The following is a 20,965-nucleotide window of genomic DNA, read 5'->3' on the forward strand; positions in this document are numbered from 1 at the left end:
AGATACCATCATACCCTGCTGAAGACAAGGAATGTATATCTGCATACATGCATTCATGTATTTAATAACAAAAGAATTAGGGCACCTGGGTGGCTCAGTCCGTTAAGCGTCCGACTTCGGCTCGGGTCATGATCTCGCGGTCCGTGAGTTAGAGCCCCACGTCAGGCTCTGTGCTGACTGCTCAGAGCCTGGAGCCTGTTTCGGATTCTGTGTCTCCCTCTCTCTCTGACCGTCCCCTGTTCATGCTCTGTCTCTCTCTGTCTCAAAAATAAATAAACGTTAAAAAAAAATTTTAAAAAATAACAAAAGAATTAAGTGTCTCAATTCTGCACAGTACCTTTCTCCTCTCCACTCACTTGCATGTGCTCTTTTCTGGAAAAACACACAATCAGGGACCATGTTGTCAACATTGCTTCTGAAATTCTTTTTCTTTTTTTTACAATTTATTTTAATAGTTTATTTATTTTTGAGAGAGAGAGAGAAAGGGCATGAGAGAGGACAGGGGAGAGGCAGAGAGGGAGACACAGAATCCGAAGCAGGCTCCAGGCTCTGAGTGGTCAGCACAAAGCTCGACATGGGGCTCGAACTCTTGAGCCATGACATGAGGTCATGACCTGAGCCAAAGTTGGTTACTTAACTGACTGAGCCACCCAGGCACCCCTGAAACTCTTTTTCTTAAACTTGTAAGTGCTCTTTAACAGGTATACATATTTGAGCCTGTTTATGCAATTCCTGTGAAAAAATAGTTAAAAATATGGCTGGCTTCACAAATAACAAATCGATGAAGAAATGATTCAGCAAAAATGGTGAGGAGGCGGATGAGTTGTGAGGTGGCAGAGCACCAGCACTGAGGACAGGGTGGTTGCACGCTGGGCTTGGTGGGACATTTGGTGGTACCCCTGGCCTAGTAAATGCTAATACAGTAAATGCTAGTAGCAGTTTACTCCCACCCACAGTTACTGTGCCAGTCCCAGAGCTCATGTTTCCAATCACCCCCTGGAGTGCTTGAAAATTAATGAATGGCACAGCCATTATCTTTGCTGCTTTATATTTTACAGCAAATGTATCTTCAGTATGAAATTTGCCAGAGACAATTCATAAAGCACTTTGACCCACAACATTTTTTATGTTACGTTAATAGCTTTTTAGTTGAATGCCTTTGTGCCTTGCAAGCTAATTCTGGAACACAAGGGGCGGATGTACCAGGATCTAAACCTGCTGAATGGAATTAGAAGGATCCTTTGACAAGCGGTTTGGAGACAAAGTTCACCAGCAACGTTCAACAATACAGCTACTGTAGCAGAAGCCATCGGCTCCTTTCTGCTTGCTTATGACAGCACAGGTGAAATTAGGGGATCCCTATGTTTTTCTTGAATTTAGGAAGTCAAGTAAACAATTTCCTTAGCAAGACTGGGAAGAAGTTATTCTAGGAAGATGCTATGCTCTGGAAGGACATTGTGATTGATCCAGTGAGATAAATAGCTTCCCAAATAGTTCCCAGTGATTATTGCCTCTTGGTAGTCAGACCCTTTGGTCCCTTGAACATGGAACAAACTTAGTGATTTGCTTCTTATGAATAAAATATTATGGAAAAAATAACGAAATTTCACTTCAATATTCAGTTTAAAAGCTGTCACTTCTGGGGCACCTGGGTGGCTCAGTCGTTAAGCATCTGACTGTTGATTTAGGCTCAGGTCGTGATCCCAAGGTTCGTGAGTGCCGACAGTGCAGAGCCTGCTTGGGATTCTCTCTCTCTCTCCTTCTCTCCCTGTCCCTCCCCATCTTGTTCTCTCTCCCTCTCAAAAAAGAAAAAAATAAATAAAACTTAAAAAAGCCATCACTTCTGTCTTATACTTTCTCTTTCTGGCTTTTTTCAGCTTGCTAGCTCTAGTGAGGTAAGCTACCAGGTTGGGACCTGGCCCTGTTGGGAATGGAAAAATTTGGCATAGAATTGAAGGCAGTGAAGAGCCATCAAGAAACAAAAGCCTTCAGTCCAACAACCCATGAGGAATCTACCAACAATCATATGAGTGAGTTAGAAATGAATCTTTCCCCGGCTAACACCAAGATTACAACCCTGAGGGGCCCTGCGACAGAAGACCCAACTAAACCGTGCCTGGACTCCTGACTCTCAGACACTGAGATAATACACATTTGTTGTTTTAAGTCACTAAGTTTGGGGGTAATTTGTTTCACGGCAGTAGATAACTAATATAGACACTCAGCTCTCAACTACATGAAGTACCTACCTGTGGTATGACTCATGCTTCACAGTCGTCCAGAATGAAAAGCACCAACATTTGTATATTTGAATAAGGAGTGAGACATTGCAAAGTACAAAACCTCCCTAAACATCTCTAAGCAGGAACAACCCCAACAATCACAAAGCATTATTGCCAGGATGGCATAAAAGAAAGAACATCTATAGGCACAGGTTGTACATTCAGATCATCAATTATACAAATTTGAGCAAATTATATAATTTCTCTGTAATTCAGTTTCTTCATGATGGGATTGGGCTAGACCGTAAGAACTGCTAGCACTCTAGAACACTGTGCTTTGAGGAATTCCAGAGGGCCCCACCCCAAAGTCTCTTTCTCTTCAGCTGGAAACGGCGTCCCTGGGAATTTGTTCCTTAATGCTTCTAAGGACTGTCCCTGAAATTATTACTTAATGGGAGGAATTCTGAATGTGAGAAAGAGAGAAAATTCTATTGACACCTCTGAGATAGTGCAGCGAGGTGGGGCCTTGTACTGCAATGAAGCAGTCGAAGGGTAATGGTGGCAGCCACAAAGATAAGTGTGGTTGATTTCACAATTTTGAGGACCTAGTAGACTTCCCCCTTTCTGAGATATGTGATTTACACAGTCACATTGCCCCTCTCACTGTGAGTGCCTTAGGAATCTAGAGCGAGCTCCCATTCAGTCAGAGCCACTGTATTAAATCTTATGGTTCCCATATTTGTGCTCTTTTTCTGACCTAATTTTTCTACTTCCAGTTTATCACGTGTCCTTTGTTGCAGGCCAGCTCAGATCCTTTGCCAAAAAAATTGGAAGCACAAATAAATATAATAAACACGATTATACATATTTAACTTTTCCCCCTCTAACTGAGTTGGTATAAACAGACATAGCAAATCTGGAAATACACTTCTATCTTGATTGTTAATTTTCAAAATTTAAGGACAATTTGGCTTCGGTGGCGACCAAGATTTAAGTTAGCGGAATAATTGGTAAAATGACCATAAACTGGAAAAATTAAAGACAAACACAAATTGTAACAATATTTGTACCGTTTTTATTTGTAAAAATAACCATCTGAATGCATTTCCATAGTATATTACAGTTAAGTACTTCATTACATTATTAGCATTCAGTAGTTGAAAAAGTATTAAACTGTGCTTGAAAAGATTCAGATTGGTTCAAAGTCATTCACTGAACTAAAAGTCATTGTCTTCATTTTTACAGTCATGACATTTACCAGAGTCATTCAACTCCAATTTACATAAGAAAACATTACAGACAAAATCCCACTGAAATCATCAAACAGTATTTTATGCGATTACAAATATGTTATGCAAAATATAACACTGGCACCAGATTTGTATCATCGTGCTTTGCAAAGATATATTGCACATGCTAAAGCATAAAATATGTAGACGAAACTACCAAACAAAAGATATTTGCATTGAATTTTTAGATCACTGCATAAGAAACGCATAAAATTACATTTTTACACACACTCAGATTGTCACTATCTTAAAACGCTTTTCCCCTAGAACATTGACCTATGGTTTACAGTTTTGTAAGAAGAAAGCATTTTAGCACTGCAAAATTCAACATAATTCCCATAGAAAACTTCGGCATTTTCATTTCAAAGCAGGTAAAGGGGAAATAGGAAAAAAAGACACTTTATACATTCAAAGAAAGGCTGAAATGAAAACTCACTGGTATTATATTGCTCCGATAACACTCAAACGAAAAAAATACAAAACATTTCACAGAACATTTTCAGAATATACAAATATAAAAAGGCACTCTAACTTCATATTACAAGACAAAAAAGGGGGTGAGTTCTTCAACCAATGCAACAGATAAGCAAACCAAGTTGCTCAACAGTACAAAGAATAACGAGTGCAGCAAATCCATTTGATGTTCTTATTCTAATCTTATAATAAAATAAAAAAATCAAGCAGCTGTTTACTGCCTAAAGTACCAAAACATACTATGGTGCCCTTTTAGTAGTGATAAATAGAAATCCCCTGAGCTTTTTACTGTAGAATCATAGCAGATTTTAGGCAATTTGGAGATAGTAATGTATTTACCAAGGATAGGCAGACACGGCGAATAGGTTAAGTGCAATGAAACACGATCCCTGTGGCTGTGGTTAAAATACAGTCCAAAAACAACACATTTAGGTAAAAGCGCTAAACAGCTAAGACTCAGTTAAAAGCATAATTTTTTTTTTCTTAGAAAGCTATGCTGCAAATCTAGTTTTATTTCTGCGAGATGTACTTGAAACACACAGAACTCAGAGTTTTAAAAGTCATTTCCTAAAGAAAAAAATTTGGTCTTGGGGAATGGAGAAACTGAGAGAGTGTGGGAGAGAGATCTGATTCAATGAACAATTCAGAGCGAGCATGATTTCATTTTGTTCCTTTGTCCTCCCTCTGTCAGTGAGAGAGGGGAGAAGTCAAAATGCAGCTACATGGAGAGAAACGTCCATGGCCGCCACCGCTTTGCTGCAACCTTCCTTGTATCTCTAGGCTACTCTGCAGGAAAAATGCGAACGCTGCTTCACCCACTAAAAGCAGGCATTTCCTTTCCTGCTTTAAATGCCAATGGAGCAAGATTTCCATTCACTTCTAGAAAAGACACCACAGTATATCGTGCTTTTTTTTTTTAGCATTGGATCTCCCTTACTTTCAGTGTTTTGGTAAAGACAAGGTCATTATTGCTCATTAGCAATTTATCTACTTTTTAAAAATTCATCTTCCCTAAACAAACAAAAAGGACAGAGGAAGGAGGGGAGCACAACACCAAGAATTTAAACAACAATGTTGGTGGTGTCAAAAATCGTCAGTGGAATTAATATCAATTCTAGAAGTCCTTTGAACAAGTTCTCATCTGTGAAGAACCCAACGTGAGTTTTTAATTAAATCCAGAATATTAAAAGAGTAAGAGTAAAGTCTTTTACAGTTAGATGAAAAATATAATACGGTATGTGTATTTGATCCAGATATGATAGAACACTGTTTTAAAAATATCTCACACACGCTATAAAAGAGAAATTTCCAGGGTGAAAATGGAACTGATTATAAAACGTCAGAGTCCCGCCCGAATGCAACACGTTTCTCTCCGGTTTCTTCCTCAAGCGGAAAATAGCACTTGAGCTGGTGATTTGTATTTCTTCTCTTGGTACATGGACTCACACACTGATACCATTTCCCATTCCGTTTGGGGGACCACGTGAGATTTTCAGCGTGTTCAGAATAGTTCCTGCATCTTTCTTTGGGCCACCTTTGTGCATATGATCCACCACCCACCTGAGTTTTCATCTCGCAGAAGAGCTTTAAGGACGGCAGTGTCTCCTAGGCTCTCAAGGCTGGCTACAGACTGGGGCTGAGCCCTGGATGTCGCACCCCTCTCCAACCGACGCGGAAGAACCTGAGGGTCGGCTGGCAACCTTAGCAGGGGAAATGCTGGGCTTGGCCCAGGACTGCTGGCTAGCCCAGAGAGGGTCCGGAGGGTTTTTCTGCTTTTTTGTTACTCCAAGTCACGCACACAGCAATTAACACAGAGAACAAACAACGGATGTTCCTCGACATGTTTCATTTCAAATAAATACAAACACATTTACATCAAAAGTATATGAACATTTTCTCTAGTTTGGCAAAAAAAAAAAAAAAAAAAAAAAGCCTTGGTCAACACATCCTCAGTTACAAATGTTAAGCCATCAACTAGAAATCTGTGTCATAAGAAATATAAAATACAACAAAGACTGTTACACAAAAAGATTACAGTTGAACTCCATAGAAAAGCTACTTCAGTTCTCATTTCCATTTTGAAGGAAAACAATTAAATTCTTCCATTTTAGACTGAAGCGTTTTGGTCCTCACGTATAGCTGGTTGATGAACTACAGACATATATATATACACACACATATACATCTATGTGTGCATGTGTAGGTGCATAATGTTTAAAGAGTTTCATTCTTCTTTTTGTACAGCTATTCCAGGTGCAGAACGGGGTCCATTTGACCTAGAAGCTTTGGCAGAGGGAGCAGACGCAGTATTCACTATGTTGATTTGATCATCAAGTAACTATCAGTTGGCTTTAATTTCCACATCACCCATTTCTACTTTCTGCTTTCACCTCCTTTGCTTCCTTCTGTAGTCACACTTCCACTCACTTGGCATGACCTTGACTGAGAAGCTCATTTAACGTTTTACTACTGATAAACAAGGTCGATGGTTCTGATGTTTTTTAAAAAGTTAGCATTCTGATTTAAGGATGAATTAACAAATAAATAAAGGGTAGTTTCATATTAAATTTGCATATGTCTCAAAGTTTTGGTGCAATACAACTTTTCACCTGAACTTTTATTACATAGATTTGGATTCAATCAGTCGGGTGAAAACTACTCACAGACTTGTTACAGGGAGTATTCGGTGCCATATTTGTGTTAAATGAAAAAAGCAACTTCAATTTTCAGTGAATTTTTCCATTCATCTGGCAACTTTGACAAAATCCTTGGAAAGAAGTTCTGGATATTTAAGTGTGTATTATAGAGAAGATATATCAATAATTGGACTCCCTCAAAAAGATTATTACAGGCATCATTTCTGAAGATGAACACCTTTACCTTTGGCTTCTAGTAAGGAAGTAAACATCAAAGTGAGAAGAGATTTGAGGCAATTCCTATCCATACCTTCCATCCCCTCCCAGGGGACATGAATGTCATACTGATATGCTTCTTAGAACTCACAACTGGGTGAGTATATGAAAAAAAATTCTTTATAGAGAACCGCTCCCTCTCAATTGCATTATGCCAAAAGAAAAAGAACTAAATGCATTTTTTACTTCTTACTTAAAATGAGAGGTAGACTTTCACAGAAGTATCTTAGATCTAAGGAAAACATAAAGACAAATAAAAATTGGCGCCCATCTGTGTGAGTGCTTTGTCCTACAGCCTAGCTGCCCTCTCTGGGTTTGATTAATTCCTTCTCTACAGGCTTCTGGAAGCCCAGGCCCATGATAACACTTGAACACAACATAAACCTGGAAGTCAAATTTCTTTCCCTTCTTCCATTATGGGTGATGAGGGAAAAGCTTCTACAGTCCAAAGTCAAAACGTTTCTGAATCAGAATCATTTTCATTGTACCCGTCCTCTGAGCCTACGTTGTTACTGCACAGGCTAACCATACTACCCAGATTGGAGAGGGTCGTCCTGCTCAAATTGTCTTTTTTAAAACAAACGAAGTTGACAGCCGTCATTGTACTGGGAGGAGAAAAAGGCATCATGGTAGCCAAAATGAGGGCCAGGCAGTCAGCCACGTCTTTGTTAGGAGCGCAAGCCAGGGCCGGGGTATGACCTGGGCGTAAATGCAGACAAGGCAGTGGTTAGTCCAGGAAATCCAAAGGCGCCGTGAGCATTCCACAGTACATCTCAAACGACCTCACACGTGGAGATGTATGTTGAGTTAGAAATCATGCCAGGCAAAAAGAGGAGTTACTTCCCATGAGTCATGCTAGGGGTGAGGCTAGAGGGAACTGGGAGGGGGAGACACTTCATGAAGGGTTTTGGGGTTTGTTTTTGTTTTTTCAGTTTACATGACAACAAGCACTATGTTATCCGAAGTTAGGCAGAATTCTAGTCTTCATCTAGTGAACAGAAACACAAGGGGGCAGGGATGGGACACAATTCCACACAAAAAAACCAGCAACAGGACAACCACAAAGGTGTTTCCACTTGAGAGCACACGCACACCATGCGCCTCAGGCCTGGGCCAGAGCACTCTCATTCTGAGAACAATGACTTTCCATCGTAGGTAATCGTGTGTCAGGTTAGGAGAGATACTGAAAATCAGATGTCTGTAAAAGTGACTAATGCAGATTTGTTGCTCTGTATATATTTATATAAAGTCTATACCAATTAACTAGTTCTAGGAAAATGGAATCATTTGAGCAGATCAGACACAGGAAAGCACTGGTTGTTTGTGATTTGAAATTTACTATCAATTAGCGGAAATTTAATAGAATTAAAAAAAAATACCAATACCACCAATCAAAGTCCCAAATCCCAACTGTGGAAAAATGACTGTTGAGTCATGTCATTCTCTACCATTTAGACTTGATGTGTCCTATCCAGAAGAGAAAACTATCTCAATACGTGCAACAGGTGCACGGGGAGGTAGATCAATTCTTTGATTTAATTACTATCCCTACCCAGCCTTTATTCTACTGACCTGAAAGGGTTAGCCTATCTTCTCTGCTGGCAAAGTTCCTACCACCTCTCCCTCATTCATTCAGAGGAACTGGCTTAATAAAACCCAACCTTTTGTTGTTTTATCAATGCTTGACCTAATTTCTGCTCCTGCCCTCCTTCCCCCAACAGATTATTCCTCTCTCTAGTAAGAAAACCAATAAAAATAGACAGGTATGATTTATGATTGTGCTGCTGTACAAAACTGCCCCAAATTGTTCCCAGGCCTTTGGGATACAGCTAAGCTCTAAGAAAGGCCTTAGTTCCACTAACCCAGGCCTCCCATTCCCGAGGTTACTATTGGCAGGACAAGCCTCAAATGCAGCAGGCTTACCCTGGAGAAAGACAAAACTAATTTATTTTGATCTCTTTTGGTCACTTTGGAGAAAAACTGCATGCCGACCCTAAGATACATAATAGGGATAAGAAGGTGAGGGGGAAGGGGGGGTGGGACAACCAAGGAGATGGAGAAATAGAGAACTTTCTGTGCCTCCTAGATGAGTCAGGTTGGGGAAAGAGCAGGGGGTACATGCTAGGATAAATGGGGCTGCAAAACAAAAACTAATAGGAATTAGCTAATGTCATATGGCTAATGCTTACTTCTGAGAAATAGGCATGGGCTGCTAGTTCCAATACCTGTAATAAGCAGTTAATTGAGTTACATTAATTATAATACTTTATAAATAATAATGCCACAATTAATGCCACATTAAAAATTACATCGTTCATAAATATCCAGAAGTTCGTCTTTTGTTCCCCGCGGTTTATAGGCCTTGTGCTTAAAATGGTAGTTTAACACAATTCTGGTATTCATTAGCTTTCCAAATTTCTTAGGAAGCAGAGTAGAAAGCTTCTGCTAAGAGTTAAGAGTTAGTTCATTTAGAAAAGGAATGTTACATAGATCAGGAGAAGCTTTCAAGCCTAGAAATTAATTAAACAATATACTCATGTTCCCCAAATATCCATACTGAGAATATGAGTTTTGATCTGTTCTTTAAAAAAAAAAAAAGTTTGATCTCAGAATGAACTGAAATACAAAGACCTGGGTTTTTCTTTGAGCCCCTGAGCATGCACTAATGACATGGATAGTCTCTAACTCTTCAGCGTATGCAGTTAGAAGTTTGAATGCCTACTTGAAAGCTTTTCAGTGTGTCTAAAACAGTTTAACCACCACGCTGAGGAGTCAGAGACCAGCTGCTGGCATTACATGCAAAATGGAAGGCACTGGTGGGCTACAGGTAGACTACGTATTTTACAAAGACAGACAGGACAAATTATCCTTGTTTGATTTCTCACACACAGAAACTTCCAAGGGTAGAGCATTCTCACTGCCTTTTTAATGAGCTTCTATCTTTCTCATCTTCCTCTAGCTTCACAGCATAGGTAAGGTACCTGTGGTGATTGCTTACTTTTTCCACTTACCATTTTCATCTATAGCAAGTACACAGGCCCCTTTGGCCAACAACTCCTCAACTACCACCTTCAAGCCATTTCGTGCAGCCACGTGGAGGGGTCTGAAACAAGACAACACCTAACGTCACCTGTGATGCATATTTGCATGAGAATGTGTCGTTTTGGGTAGCTGAACTGCTAAAAGGAAAAAAAAATACTTAAGAATCTATAAATAGTACACGAATATTTTTATTTTTTTAAATAAAAATATTTGCCAACTAAATCTTTTCCAGGTGCTAATGATCCAACTGTTCTTCCATGTTGGTCCAGATTTCTCTGCAGATACTACAAATACTCTGCATCCTAAACAATCCTAATAACAGTATATAGGGAGTCAGAAAAAGAACGCAAGCTCTGGCATGTTTTCTAGAAGGTTCTTTACCCCTTGCTTTCTACTCTAGCATTTGAATGACTGTTTCACACTGTCCATCAACATGATTGGTATTAATATCACTCATATATATTTATCTCAAACCTCCTTATTATTACTAGATGCACTAAACAATATTTTGTTGAATTTCGAATACCTTAAAGAATAATGTCAAACCCAGTATACTCATCTCTGCTATATACTTCTTAAGAAACTTAATGGAAAAAAAATCCTAATACTCCTTTGCCCTAAAATGCATAAGGAATTTCCTAAAATGGAAAACAAATCAGCCTTTAGGTCTTCCATGCTGAGGAGTACACTGAATTGTATTAAAATGTAATTAAGCCAAATTGCTTAGAAACCCTTCAAATGTATTCGAGGAACCTGATTTATAAAACTGTCACTTTCCAGTAAGAATACATAATGGTAGTGTATTATATTATATAATTTTCTGAAGGCATATCAAAAATAAAGATTCTAACTAAAAATGTCTAGCTTGGTCAGCATTTGTCAGTATGTGACTGTCAACTTCCTGAAGGAGAAGCCAGGACTATGTCTTTCACCACTGTGTTCCTCAGTGCTAGACTGGCACACAGCACACTCTTAATATCTGTTGAATAAATGACTATGAAATGAGTATGAATAAACAACTATGTCCAAATCCAACTGTAGTAGTCACACTTACGTCTGCAGTGCGTTATTTCTTGCATTAATAAGGCTCTCGTCCTGTATCTTGTCAAGTATTAACAAGGCACATTTTTCATGACCCTAATCAAGAAAAAAAAAAATAAGAAACACAAGACAGAAACACAGAAAAGTTCCTGCAAAATTACTTGATTTTGCTCTAAATTTAAAATGAACATTCTTTGCTTAAAAACATTTTATTAAGGCTATTTTCTGAGTAATTCCTTTTTTTCTAAAAAGCAAATGGTTGAAGGATCTAGATTCTCAAAGATTCTGGATAAGGTCTATTAGGACTTGATTAATGGAACTCTAATCTAAAATATTAATATTTCTAAGGTAACAGCAGAATTAATGTTCAGAGAACTGAAGGAGATGCTAGTTTAGCAAGGTCAGCTGGTAAACATATAAGTCTGTCAACGTTACTTTTGAAACATATGTCAAGTCCCATCTCCTTCCTCAAGCCCTCAATGACACTCAGTGACCCATCTACTCCTGAAATTTCCATCACATCTATTATCAGTATCACTTATCATTATGTTGCGAAGGAACTCTTTCAGGAAAGTTCATTCTTTTCTTCCTCAACCAGGGGAAGATATCTTTATATCTTATAAGAGATGGTTGATAATTTAAAAAAATTAATTGATAAGTCAGAGATAACTTTCATGACTTCAGGCCTATGCCCTGTTAAGGGGTCATAGTTTCTTAAACGCTTGCTATTCAAAGTGCGTCCCACAGACAAGCAACATCAGCTTAACTTGGGAGTTACAAATGTTGAATCTCAGGCCTCACTTCAGACCTGCATTGTTTTAAACACTTATTTATTTATTTATTTTTGGCGGGGAGGGAGAGAGAATGAGCTGGGGAGGGGTAGAGAGAGAGAGGGAACCCAATGCAGGGCTTGATCTCATGAACTGTGACCTGCATTTTAACAAGATCCTCTAGTGATTCATTTGCACAATAAAGGTTGAAGATCATTGTACTTCTATTCATGAAAACATTACACTTTAAAACAAACTTTATGAAACTGAGTTTTTTTGTGGTTTCCATGGGCTTCCCAGAGCACGAAGTGAGAAAATGCAACCACTGAAATGAAAAACCAAGACTTCTGGTACCAATGGGTATAAACAACACCTTTAACTGTCACTATATTCAAATCAACCACCATCACCGGTGTCCATTGGCATCACATTATAATGCCTTATAAGGGAGCCCCTGAAATGTAATTTCAGAAGTGTCCCTGGAGTTTTCATTCTAATGCACTCTGATAGAGTGAGTGTAAATAGTTGTGATCTTATTAGAGGCCCATCTGGGCTTAAAAATATTCATAGCCGTAGGCTTAGTAAGTTCACATTTGGAATTTATCTTAAAGGAATGAGTAAGAATTCTTTAAAAAAATATTTCTCTACAATGACAACATCTATAGTAGCACATATTTTAAAACATGCAAACGTCTAACAGTTGGGGACGGGTTGAATAAAGGATGGCACATTTCTAAGGTAGAATATCATGCATCTTCTAAAACACTATAAAAATTTGATATCTAAAAGAAAGATATTCATAAGAGATGATTCAGTAACAAAAGCAGGGTTTAAAATAGTATGATCTCCCTTTTGTAAAATTATATATATATTTACATATCATTTATCTTTTACAGAAGCAGGAATCTTGGGCTACATGTGAACATCATACTATTAAAAAAAAAAACCAAAAAAACTCAAACACATTCCTTGTGGTGAACTACGTATGCATCAGAAAAAAGGACAGAAGGTAGAAATGCACATGAATGCACTAATTTGCCTCCTAGGAGAGTAATTTTTGGCTGTGTTATTACAATGTTTTCAAATGGAACAAAATGAAAACAAGTGGACCTTTTTATACTTTAGAAGCCATGTAACTACAGCCCCAGCCTGTGTTTCAAACCAAAATGATATAGTAATGCAACCATGGAGACAGACACAGTGGCAGCATGAAGATAGACCACACAAGAATGCAAGTGTCACATGCCATGAAAGTCATGTCCTCATCAACCCCTGCGTGGGTCTGCCTTTTGCCTCTTCCCCTTCCATTATGCTTAGAGTTGACAACACCTTGGGGAAATGTACATCTTAATTAAGCGACATGATACACGCTTCTGAGATAGCATTCAAGTGGTATTATTATTCCTATTATTACAACACTAAGTAACACTGTTTCAAATTCATTTACATACTTTGCTACTAGCCAAATGTAAGGATGTGTTCAAGTCTTTATCCTTTACAGTCAGATCAGCCTGGGCACTGTTCACCAAGATATCTATAGAAAAAGCCAAGAGAGAATTACTCAGACTACATGCCAATTATAATCACACATTCAAATCAGTATGGTCACGTAATCATATTTAATCCTTTTAAAGAAAAAAAAGAGGAAAACTTTATTGCCACATTTGTTCCATCCAAATCCAAGGTCTACAGGCATCAAGTTTAATTCTCTGTACACAGTTCTGTTATTTCCAGGTCAAATAAATCTGTTGCTATATTTGGTCTCTAAATGTTGAGATGTTTCACGGCAGAGATGAGTTCACTTTGAAAAGGTCCACCAATAATCAAATAACAGGGGACTGAGGATGATTAGCAAGTAGAGTCAAGTGGCTTAAATAAAATGCTGGCCTTTTTTACATGCATATAACCAAGAGAATAACTGATTCTCGGTTTTATGCTACTCTGGTTTTGGTTGGGCGTGGATGTGAAGCCCACCAGTCAGCACATACCCACAGCGCCTGCCTGCCCATTCTCAGCAGCCATCATCAGTGCTGTTTTCCCTGAATTGTCTGCTGCGTTCACTTCGGCACTGTGTCTCAGAAGAAGCTGCAAGCACTCCACGTGATCAGCAAATGCTGCCGCATGAAGCGGTGTCCTAATGATTTAAAACAAACAGGATGTTAGTTTCCTTTATTTATTTTTGACTTTTATTCACTTTTGAGAGAAAGAGAGAGAGAGAGAGAAAGAGAACGGGCAGGGGAGGGGAGAGAGAGAGGTAGACACAGAATCCGAAGCAGACTCCAGGCTCCAAGCTGTCAGCACAGAGCCCGATGCGGGGCTCAAACCCATGAACCACGAGATCATGACCTGAGCCAAACTTGGATGCTCAACCGACTGAGCCACCCAGGTGCCCCAATTTTAGTTTCCTTTAAACTCAACACACTCTTTCTGTATATGCCTGAGAAACATGTGCACAGTGTCATCTTAGGGATTTAAACCTTCTCAGTTTACAGAGATGACAATCAGGCCCTCTCCAAGGTCCATTCAGTCACCTATGTGAATGGCACCCCCTAGATTTGGAGGGTGTAAGTGGTGGCCTTGATAATAAAATGAGCATCTTTACTGACCCTTTGATGTTGAGTTCCAGTGACTTCTTTCTTATCTTTGATAAAGATACTTTCAAAATTAGGCCTTAATTTTATAGATAATTGGCTATTTAAATAATAAAAAAGCCCACATTATCTACTGTGGACAGTTGATTTCTCTAGGAGTACAATTTGGTATTATTTACCAAAAATAAAAACCACTGACCTTCTAACCAAGTAAATCCATGTTTAAAACTTTATTTCCTAGATGTACTTGGTCATGTGAACACACACATATACTAGACTGCTCACTGCACCACTCTGCGAAACAGCAAAATACTGGAAACAACTTAAATGTCCTTCACTAGAAGGCAGGCTGATTAAATGAGTATAGCGATTCAGTGAAGTAATATGCAGCTTCAAAAATAATCTGGTAAATCTACATGTTCTGGTATGAAAAGATTTCCAAGATACCCTAAAAGCAGAGCATTGCAACAGAATTCTCCCATTTGCATAAGAGCATAAGTATATATTTTTTTACATATGTTTGTGGTTATTGTGTAGAAATTACTTGGTAGAATATAAAAATGTGAAAAGATCAATTTAAGGTGATGGAAGAGGCTGGGGCTTCTGGGATAAGAGAGTAATTTCTCCTAATTACATATTCATTATATTTAATTTTTAAAAGCCATGCTTTTATATTACTTTTTGTGACTTTTATTGTTTGTTCTTTTTTTTTTTTTTGAGAGAGAGAGAGAGAGAGAGAGAGAGAGAGAGAGAATGAGTGGGGAAGAGGGGTAGAGGAAAAGAGAAAGAGAGACAGAGATAGAGAATCCCAAGCAGGTTCCACGCTCAGCACAGAGTCTGATGTGGGACCCAATCCCAAGACCCTGGGATCATGACCTAAGCCAAAATCAAGAATCATATGCTCAACTGACTGAGCCACCAAGGTGCCCCTATATTACTTTTTAAACTAAACAAAAAAATAAATGTTTGGCTACTTTACAACCACAAAGCAGAGACTAAGATTGATCAAGACAAGAGGCATGCCATCTCAGTATCACTTACCTGCCTTTGTCATCTCTGCAATTGACAATGCTGGAATCTATGGCCCCAAGGAGCAATGACGCACAATTCTCATGATCGTTTATTCTAAAATGAAAATAAGTTTTACATTTTAAGGTATCACTCTTTAAAAAATTACATGTTTCCTCCTACTCCATCTTCCTATGCACTATATATTTTAACAATCTGACACATTAAAGAAATCTGATTCAAATATCTGTGGTTTATGATCTGTTCACATGATTGCAGAAGACAATTTAGATCACACGAACAAACTTCATTTAATGCTTCATGAAGCAGGCAGTCTCCATTCTCAAGAGTTTGGAGAACTGCTTGCTTCAGGAAGTGTTAAATAAGATGTATATCACCTAAATTGTCTTCTTTAATCAGTTTAACAGGTGACGAGGGTGGGATTCTAAGCTGACTACTAACAGCCTGCAAGAGGAAAAGACAAGCAAGGCACCTGCCTAACCCTGAGTTCACTGTCCTCTGGTTACCAAGGGCCGGGGGTGAGTCACTCTTGGATTTGAGGTCTGCTCCCTTGTCTGAAACGGTCCAGGCCAAACACACTTTATCCAAAACCTTTTAAGGGAAAAGTGTTCATTAAAGTTCCCAGAGAGGTTCTATGATTCAGAAAATCCTCAGGGACAGTTAGGTGACAGCAGTTGTGGGACTAACAGGGACCATGACGTAAGTCTACAGCATAAACCACTGGGAGACTTGGGGAAATAAATTAAAAGTCTGCAAAAATGCAGACTGTTTTGACCAATGGCACATCAAAATCTAAGTAGGCACAAGTTGGACTATTAGAAGCCCTTAGGGCATCCACCATTGTGAAGAATGCTTGTAATGAGTAATAGATCTTTTGTTAATGAGAATCTCAGAAATCAAAGCCACAAAATTGATGGGCATAGGTTGGGCACTTAAAAGCTGTTACAGTGCTCACCACATACTTCTGTGGTAAGTTGGTCATGGAACAGATTAGATTCATACTAGGTCACCCAACAACTTCAAGAAAATTTCATGCAACAAGGTACACTGTAAAACACCACACAAATCCCAAACTCAATGGTACATCTCTTTCAGGTATTAATTTGGTTCCGAGAGACTCTAGGCTTAGCTAAAGAAATGAGATCCTCAAGTTTCAAAGAATTGAGCACTCTGCCTTCAAGCACAGTTGCTTATTTTATGTCTAAGAACTGTGGTCCCAGATGCGATGGATACCTACAAAAATGGCAAACTCTTACTAAGACAACCCAGAATTAAAATGGCCATCATGGGGAATGTTCCAATTAGGTAGGATTGTTCCTTTGAGAAGAAGACTTGAAAGCAAGGGTTCCCAAATCAACAAAGAGAATGGGATGCCTATTTTTATTGGTCTGCAGAAGCTTCCAAAAGGTTTCAAGATTCCAAGGTAGCTTCATTGAAAGATTCATTGCAAAAGGTTAATGAAAAATTAAAGACACAAGAGGTACCTAAAATAAAGACTGTAAGACTGATATGACTCCTACTACTGCCCTCTATCCTCCCTTACCTGAGTACTTACAGTCTACTAATTCACTTCTGAATTGCCTTTCCACTGTTAAGAGGCTACAAGAGCGTAAACAAGTCTTTTCAGAGTTACTGGCCCTATAGCTACAACTGCTCCAAGGCCAGAAACTTAAAACAACACCTCAGTGCACCATCATCAAAACACTGGCTCAGAAATTGGTGTCTCATTTGCAATCCACCAGGACACTGGAGAAAAGATTGTCCTAGAAGGTTTTGTGCAAATCCTCTGATACCAACTCAAATGTCCCCATATATACCTTCAAAGGAGGGCCCCTATTATATGGGCCCCCTCCAGTGTTGATAAGATGCCAAGGAATTCTCCGGTAAACTGCTATAAGTTATTCCTTTTAACAGCCAAGTCGAAATAAAATTAAAATTAATGGAAAAATCTTGCCAAATTCCAGTAGACACATACCAGAGCAATATTCTCTACTTTGAACTCCACTCACTCTGGAGCCTGCAGATGGGATCCTGGGAAAACTGGCAAGAGCAGGCAAAGAGTGAGAATTCTTACCAGATTCAGCTTTTCTGGTCTCTGTGGTGCCTGGTCAAGAGGGGAAGGTATAATTTTGTGTTTTCCCTTCCTTTCCAAATTCACTCTTATGAATTTGGTTTTGAGGTAGCCATTGATTATTGATCTTTTTCTCTTCCAGGGACTGCTATTGCCTTCTTGCTTGTCCTAAATCCTTCTTTCTTTTGGCAATCTTTAGGAGGTAGCTGTGGATCTTGGGAGAGTAGTATCTTTTGCACCATCTTTGGGGGCACCTCTTGCATTCCATGGGTTGTTCAGTATTGCCAGGGATATTTACTGTTTGCCCAGGCTGAAACTTGACAAGATATTGGAAATGCCTTTTTCTTTCTTTTTCTTTCTTTCTCTCTTTCTTTCTTTCTTTCTTTCTTTCTTTCTTTCTTTCTTTCTTTCTTTCTTTCTTTTTCTTTCTTTCTTTCTTTCTTTCTCTTTCTTTCTTTTTTCCCCTTCCTTCCTTCCTTCCTTCCTTCCTTCCTTCCTTCCTTCCTTCCTTCTTTTAAAGTTGCTTCATGGTCAGAAGTTGGCCAAATAGGAAGTTGGTATTCAGAGCCTGATAGTAACTTTTTTTTTAGGCCTTCCCACTAAGTTAAATGAAACTATGTACCTGGTGTTGGGAGTGGGGGACCAGGGGCATTCCAAAGACAAACAGCTCTAAATCTAGAACAAAGAAAGCCTTTGATTTCTATCTTAGTTGAAGGAAGATTTACTCCTTGATATAAAAAAGCAAATTAAAGATAATGTAGTTGGATGAGTGGGTCAGCCCCCTTTTTGGGGGGAATTAAAACCAACCTTCCTTGCCTTACAAATTCGGTTTTTAAAGAACAGAAAAAGCTCACCTATCCTTTTTATCATTCCCCAAATATCCTCTATTCATCTCAAAAGGCTTGTAGGTATTGTAAAATCCTAGATTTAGGAAACAGAAGTCCTTCTTGGAAGAAAGAATTACTTCATTCTTTCCCTGTGCCTTTGAGATGTAAATGTTATAAAGGTCTTCTCTAGGAACTTGTTTGTAAGCCAACTGTTTGAAATGCACATTTCAGGGAAATAATTCTTGTCAGAAAAAAGAAGAAAAAAAGAAAGGCTATTTGGAAACTCGGAAATAAAAAATCCTAAGTGTTGATGAGCACTGGGTGATGTACGGAATCTCTAAATCTCTATATTGTACACCTGAAACTAATATAACACTGTATATTAACTATACTGGAATTAAAAAAAATGTTTAGGGGTGCCTAGGTGGCTGAGTCAGTTAAGTCTCAGACTCTTGATTTCAGCTCAGTTCATGATCTCACGGTTGGTGAGTTTGAGCCGTACGTACACTGGGCTCTGCACTGAGAGCACAGAGCCTACTTGGGATTCTCTGTTCCTCTCTCTCTGCCCCTACCCCACTTGTGCTCTTTCTCTCTCAAGGTAAATAAATAACTTAAAACAATTTTTTTTTTAAATCTTAAGTTTTCTTCTCAAATATTAGTAAAGAGGTTTAAGCCATCTGAGCAGATAACCTTAACTAATTCCATTTGTCAAAAACAAAATTTAGATCTATGTATTTGTTTTGTTAAAAAATTTTTTTCAAATGTTTATTTTTGAGAGAGAGAGAGAGAGAGAGAGAGAGAGAGAGTGTGAGTGGAAGAGTAAGTATGATGTTTCATCTCCAATTTTGGAAGAATTTTGTTACTGATTTGTAAATTGATTTCCTTGTTTCATTTCTTTTTAAAAATACATATGACCTGAGATCATGACCTGAGCCAAAGTTGGATGGTCAACCAACTGAGCCATCCAGGCACCCCACCCACAAATAAAATTCTAAATGAAGTCTTGTTGACCTTGAACGAAGTTGGGTATTTTTCATAGGTACCTGAAACATCTCAAAAGATTCTTTCTCTTTCCTTATGAAAGGATAAATATTAAACTAATCAGGCTTATTTGGTATGTTAAATTATATAGGAAGCATTGTCAGATAAGAAATGATGTTTTCAGGTTATATGGTGAGCATACATACGTTATCATAAATGTTCCAGAAATTGTATACAATTCCTAAAATTCTGATGCATTCTGGTATAATTTTATCTGTCCATAATTCCACTTATCATGTTAAATGTTATGTGTAACAAAAATTACCAAATTTCCTTGTCAATTCCTTGCAATTACTTGTTATCGGATCTTCCACAATAGACCTATTTAAATCCTTTGTCATTTGCAGGCAGTTATTCTTTTACTCTGATGCTTTTGCAAAATGAAATTCCTGGAAAGGACCCTACGAAGTACCCTTGATCACTGACACTGCTGCCAAATTACAAGGTGTACAAATCTCATGACTGTAGAAGGCTCATCTGACATCTGGTCCTGGGCCAATGCCAGAGACTTCAAAATCAAATTGACTGTGAAGATTAGTAGCTGACACTGAAGTACACCGTTTCCTCCTAAGATGTTGGATCAAGAACATTTCTCTCCATTCCTCTTTCCCTCTCTGGCCATTTTTTCCCTAATTATTATACCATGAAGGTCTTTATGATTCATTTGTCCACCTCTCACCTTGAGCTGGCCTAGAAAGAGAATGCCATCACTCACATATGTCAGGCCACTGCAAAGGAGGGTAATCAAACTCTCACCTTACTGTTGGATTTGCTATAATACTGGTGACTCTGTGGTTCTGTCCATCAAAAACTTTCTCCTGATTTCTAATGTCTAGGTTTCTCTAGAACAAGCTTGCTGGATAACACTTCTAGGGAAGTGGAAACACGGTTATACAAGATACATTAACAGGCCAACTGGCTTAAAGAAGTATCCCCTCTTTGGGACCATTTCTTGGTTTGATTCTAGTTGGTTTGGTTCATGGGGACCCTGTTTCAGGAATGTCCTGCAAATCTTAGGAATACTTTTTTCTTATTTTTATTTTTAATTTAATTTTTTATTTTTTAAAATTTACATCCAAATTAGTTAGCATATAGTGCAACAATGATTTCAGGAGTAGATTCCTTAGTGCCCCTTACCCATTTAGCCCATCCCCCCCCACAACCCTCCAGTAACCCTCAGTTTGTTCTTCATATTTATGAGTCTCTTATGCTTTGTCCCCCTCCCTGTTTTTATACTATTTTTGTTTCCCTTCCCTTATGTTCATTTGTTTTGTCTCTTAAAGTCCTCATATGAGTGAAGTCATATGATATTTGTCTTTCTCTGACTGACTAATTTCACTTAGCATAATACCCTCCAGTTTCATCCACGTAGTTGCAAATGGCAAGATTTCATTCTTTTAGATTGCCGAGCAATACTCCGTTGTATATATATACCACATCTTCTTTATCCATTCATCCATCAATGGCCATTTGGGCTCTTTCCATACTTTGGCTATTGTTGATAGTGCTGCTATAAACATGGGGGTGCATGTGTCCCTTCAAAACAGCACACCTGTATCTCTTGGATAAATGCCTAGTAGTGCAATTGCTGGGTCGTAGGGTAGTTCTATTTTTCGTTTTTTGAGGAACCTCCATACTGTGTTCCAGAGTGGCTGC

General features: G+C 38.6%; 1 protein-coding gene across 13 annotated transcripts in view; it reads right to left on the reverse strand.

The window, feature by feature from the left end:
* The window catches only part of ANKRD44 (ankyrin repeat domain 44), a 224,952-nt gene that overhangs the window by 12,248 nt on the left and 191,739 nt on the right, over window positions 1-20,965 (reverse strand). For 5 of the 13 annotated variants that reach the window (XM_045034210.1, XM_045034209.1, XM_045034205.1 and 2 more), the window contains exons 23-29: window positions 15,383-15,466; window positions 13,739-13,884; window positions 13,202-13,284; window positions 10,994-11,076; window positions 9,909-10,000; window positions 9,087-9,122; window positions 3,275-7,596 (exon numbers count right to left, since the gene is read on the reverse strand). In XM_045034210.1, the coding sequence (XP_044890145.1) occupies window positions 7,349-7,596; window positions 9,087-9,122; window positions 9,909-10,000; window positions 10,994-11,076; window positions 13,202-13,284; window positions 13,739-13,884; window positions 15,383-15,466 (772 nt within the window). In that variant the 3' untranslated portion in view covers window positions 3,275-7,348. Of the gene's footprint in view, window positions 1-3,274; window positions 7,597-9,086; window positions 9,123-9,908; window positions 10,001-10,993; window positions 11,077-13,201; window positions 13,285-13,738; window positions 13,885-15,382; window positions 15,467-20,965 lie in introns of those variants that run through there. The other 8 variants (XM_045034218.1, XM_045034215.1, XM_045034214.1 and 5 more) reach the window with 3 other exon arrangements.

This window comes from Felis catus, chromosome C1 (genome assembly GCF_018350175.1).
Source record: "Felis catus isolate Fca126 chromosome C1, F.catus_Fca126_mat1.0, whole genome shotgun sequence".
Lineage (NCBI taxonomy): Eukaryota > Metazoa > Chordata > Mammalia > Carnivora > Felidae > Felis > Felis catus.